This window comes from Setaria italica, chromosome III (assembly GCF_000263155.2).
Source record: "Setaria italica strain Yugu1 chromosome III, Setaria_italica_v2.0, whole genome shotgun sequence".
Lineage (NCBI taxonomy): Eukaryota > Viridiplantae > Streptophyta > Magnoliopsida > Poales > Poaceae > Setaria > Setaria italica.
The window spans coordinates 878,492-882,035 of NC_028452.1; the positions used below are offsets into that span (position 1 = coordinate 878,492).

General features: G+C 46.4%; 1 protein-coding gene across 1 annotated transcript; it reads left to right on the top strand.

The window, feature by feature from the left end:
* LOC101770801 (transcription factor SRM1) lies at window positions 1-3,544 on the top strand. The gene is made up of 2 exons (XM_004960021.3): window positions 1-749; window positions 2,650-3,544. The coding sequence occupies exons 1-2, from the start codon at window positions 331-333 to the stop codon at window positions 3,149-3,151; spliced, it is 921 nt and encodes a 306-aa protein (XP_004960078.1). The 5' UTR covers window positions 1-330; the 3' UTR covers window positions 3,152-3,544.

Below are 3,544 nucleotides of genomic sequence, written 5' to 3' on the forward strand. Positions count from 1 at the left end.
AGACGCGCAGGCGCAGACGCAGCCACGGGCGCGCACGGTGAAACCAAAATATCCTCCCGCGGTAACACGTACACGTCTCCCCCGGCCGGGCCGGTAGATCTCCGCCTCCGCCTCCGCCTTCCCTTCTCGAAGCCCCCGATTTATTCGCTTCCCCGCAATCCCGCTGCCTTCCCAAACCCAATTCCGCACTCCTCTTATCTCGCCGCGCCGCCGCTTCCATATCCTTCCACCCTCCCCCCAAACCCTCGAAACCCTACCGGCGGGATTCCGCCGCCTCGGTCGGTTGCCTAGGGTTCACTCCCTCCCCGGACTCCGCCCCGGCCCGCAGCCATGGCCGTGGAGGAGGCGAGCAGCAGCGGCGGCGGCGGCGACGGCGAGGAGGGGTCCGGGGCGTGGACCCGCGAGCAGGAGAAGGCGTTCGAGAACGCGGTCGCCACGATGGCGGAGGACGGGGACGACGGGGACGCGCGGTGGGAGAAGTTAGCGGAGGCCGTCGAGGGGAAGACGGCGGACGAGGTCAGGCGGCACTACGAGTTTCTGGTGGAGGACGTCGAGGGCATCGACTCGGGACGCGTGCCGCTCCCGACCTACGCGGCTGACGGCGGCGCCGAGGAAGGGGGCACCGGCGGCGGTGGTGGCGGAGGGAAGAAGGGGTCCGGGGGAGGAGGGGGCCACGGGGAGAAGGGGTCGGCGAAGTCGGTCGAGCAGGAGCGCAGGAAGGGGATCGCCTGGACAGAAGATGAGCACAGGTTGACTTCCTCATCTTGATTTCTGCTCAGTATTAAATTGCAGTGATGCTTCAGATAGTCGATTGGTTGCCGAATTGCTTGTGTTTCCAAGTAGGAGAGAGCTGTTAAGATGATGAATGATACTGTTTCATTGGGGTCATGCTAACTTATTAATATGCATAGTTGTCATAGATTTCCGAAAGGAATCGTTTAGGTGGTTTACCTGATACTCTTGCTGGCAAACTGTGTGCAAGTACTGCCACCTAGGTGGGTTGGTTTGCAGCTTCACATATACATGGGAATTAGGTGTTTTCCTCCTGCATGAACTTTTATTGGCTGGGCTTGGGACTAGAGAGGTAGGATCCAATGGCACTTCCCCAGGTGGATGCATAGTCTAGGATGCTACTATTGTATTTGGGATTATGTTCATTATTTGTTTCCCTGTCGTGTTGTGTCCAAGATCTGGAAAGTTATAACTTAGATGGTTAGTTGCTTGTGCTCAATGCGTAAGCCGAGTGCATAGAGGACTGTCGGTTTGTGTTTTGCTGGCTTTGGTATGTTCTGCATGATTCTTTTCAGCTGGAGCTCACCTATTGGTGGTTTTGATAAATTGCCGCATGCTAGGTTAGTCTGACGTAATGCTTGCATTTTAATATATTCATTTATGGTTTGTCAATGCCTTTCTGACAGTCACTGTTGTGCTATTAGATGCTTACATGTTCTCATTTGGAATGAGTATACTATATTGAAATTACACCCTCAGTGTGAACTGCTTTTAACATATAGGTAAATGGGCAATTATTAGCAGCACATGGTTGATTTAATTTGCTTTCACCATCCGTATGTTTTTTTTTTGCAGAACAATAGTAAATGCATTTTACATAAGCATCATAGTTTTTGAGCAACAAGAGCATTTTTGATGCATTTGTCCATGTTTTTGGTTGTGTCCTCCATGTTTCATGGACTTGTTCCTGTGGACCATTTTATTTTTTGGGCAAACTGTCCATCTAGAATTGCTGAATGAAACTTAATAAACTATTTATCTATGCTATAGTTTTTAGTGCCAGACTGCCAGTGAAGGAAAAACTCAAGTACAACACGTCTTTTATTTTTCCTTTATTCCTTTGTCAGTTGCATAATGCTTTTCACATATCAGAATCTCCAGCACCCTGTTTCTATCATATTTGACGGTTTCCTGCTTATTGATGTGTACTCCCCCTTTCTTTCCCCCTGTTTTCATTTTCTGTACTTACCATCTTCTGATATTTGGCGCGTGGCACGTTTGAGGCAATGCTTTATTCACTGTTAAATTGTGTCAAGCTGGAAGAAGTTATCGTATATTTGTGTGTGCATGTAGTTGTTAAATGTGCCTTTAGCCCTTTACTAGTACTCCTCTTTTTATCTGCAACTCATGTATCATGCTATGCTATCTTGCTTCCTGTAGGTGATAAATTCACAATATATTGTATGCTATTTGAGTGATAAAGGTTCCTCACTTGTGATTTTAATATTTAATTTAATGGCTGAATGACTGAAATGGTGCCTGCACATGTCAGAAAGTGAAAATACATACTGCTGTGATGAAGCAGAAGCAGTTGGATGCAAGAAAAGTAGTAAATAGCAGTTATAAATGCATTGAGAATGCGATACTTCCATATATGTTATGTTATGCATATAGATTGAAGTGATGTCTTTGTCACTACCACTTGCATGAGTATTATGATTTATGCACTTAGCTTTCCTTTTCCTCTTCTGAAATCTATGTTTAACAATATTAACTTACATGCAAGATTTTATTTATTTATTAAACAAATGCGTTCTTCTGGAGATAAAGTGCAGTAGCAATTTATTCCCAAAAGCTTGCTTCATCTACGTTTTACTTGCTACTGACATGCTCATTAACTTGAATTTGGTTTTGCAGATTGTTTCTTCTTGGACTTGAAAAGTATGGCAAAGGTGACTGGCGGAGCATCTCACGGAACTTTGTGATCTCAAGGACGCCTACTCAAGTAGCTAGTCATGCACAGAAGTATTTTATCCGCCTGAACTCAATAAACAGAGAGAGGCGGCGATCAAGTATACATGACATCACCAGCGTGAATAATGGAGATGCATCAGCTGTTCAGGGTCCAATCACGGGTCAAACAAATGGGCAGGCTGCAAATCCTGGGAAGCCCTCTAAGCAATCTCCACAGCCGGCAAATGCACCTCCAGGTGTTGATGCTTATGGAACAACAATTGGACAACCAGTTGGTGGGCCCCTTGTCTCAGCGGTTGGGACTCCTGTTACGCTTCCTGTTCCTGCTCCACCTCATATGGCCTACGGCATGCACACCCCAGTTCCAGGAGCTGTAGTACCTGGAGCCCCAGTAAACATTGCTCCAATGCCATATCCAATGCCACCCCCATCGTCTCATGGGTGAGGTACATTTCAGAGTGCTGCATGGCTTCACAATCTCCCTATATATGTTGCTTTTAGTGGCAGCGCTACCATGTTGCAATAAAGCAATATCAATAAACTCAATGTACATTACAAACTGTTGTTACATGTAGCATTTTGAGGACATTGCAGATTATGTTCTTGTTGCATGCAAACTTTCCATGTACACCTGCCCCAAGTGTTTCAGGTTGGTGCTGTCACTATGTGTCGCGGATTCGCGATCTGGCAGCCTTCAGGATAGATGTTGTGGACTTGTGCTTCAGTCAGTATCTGTGATCTGTAGTTGTGTATCTGCTGCAACAAGAGGAAAGATACAAGTTACAACACTCTTTTTTTTTGATGTTGAATTGGATTTGCCGAACTGGGAATATTGGCA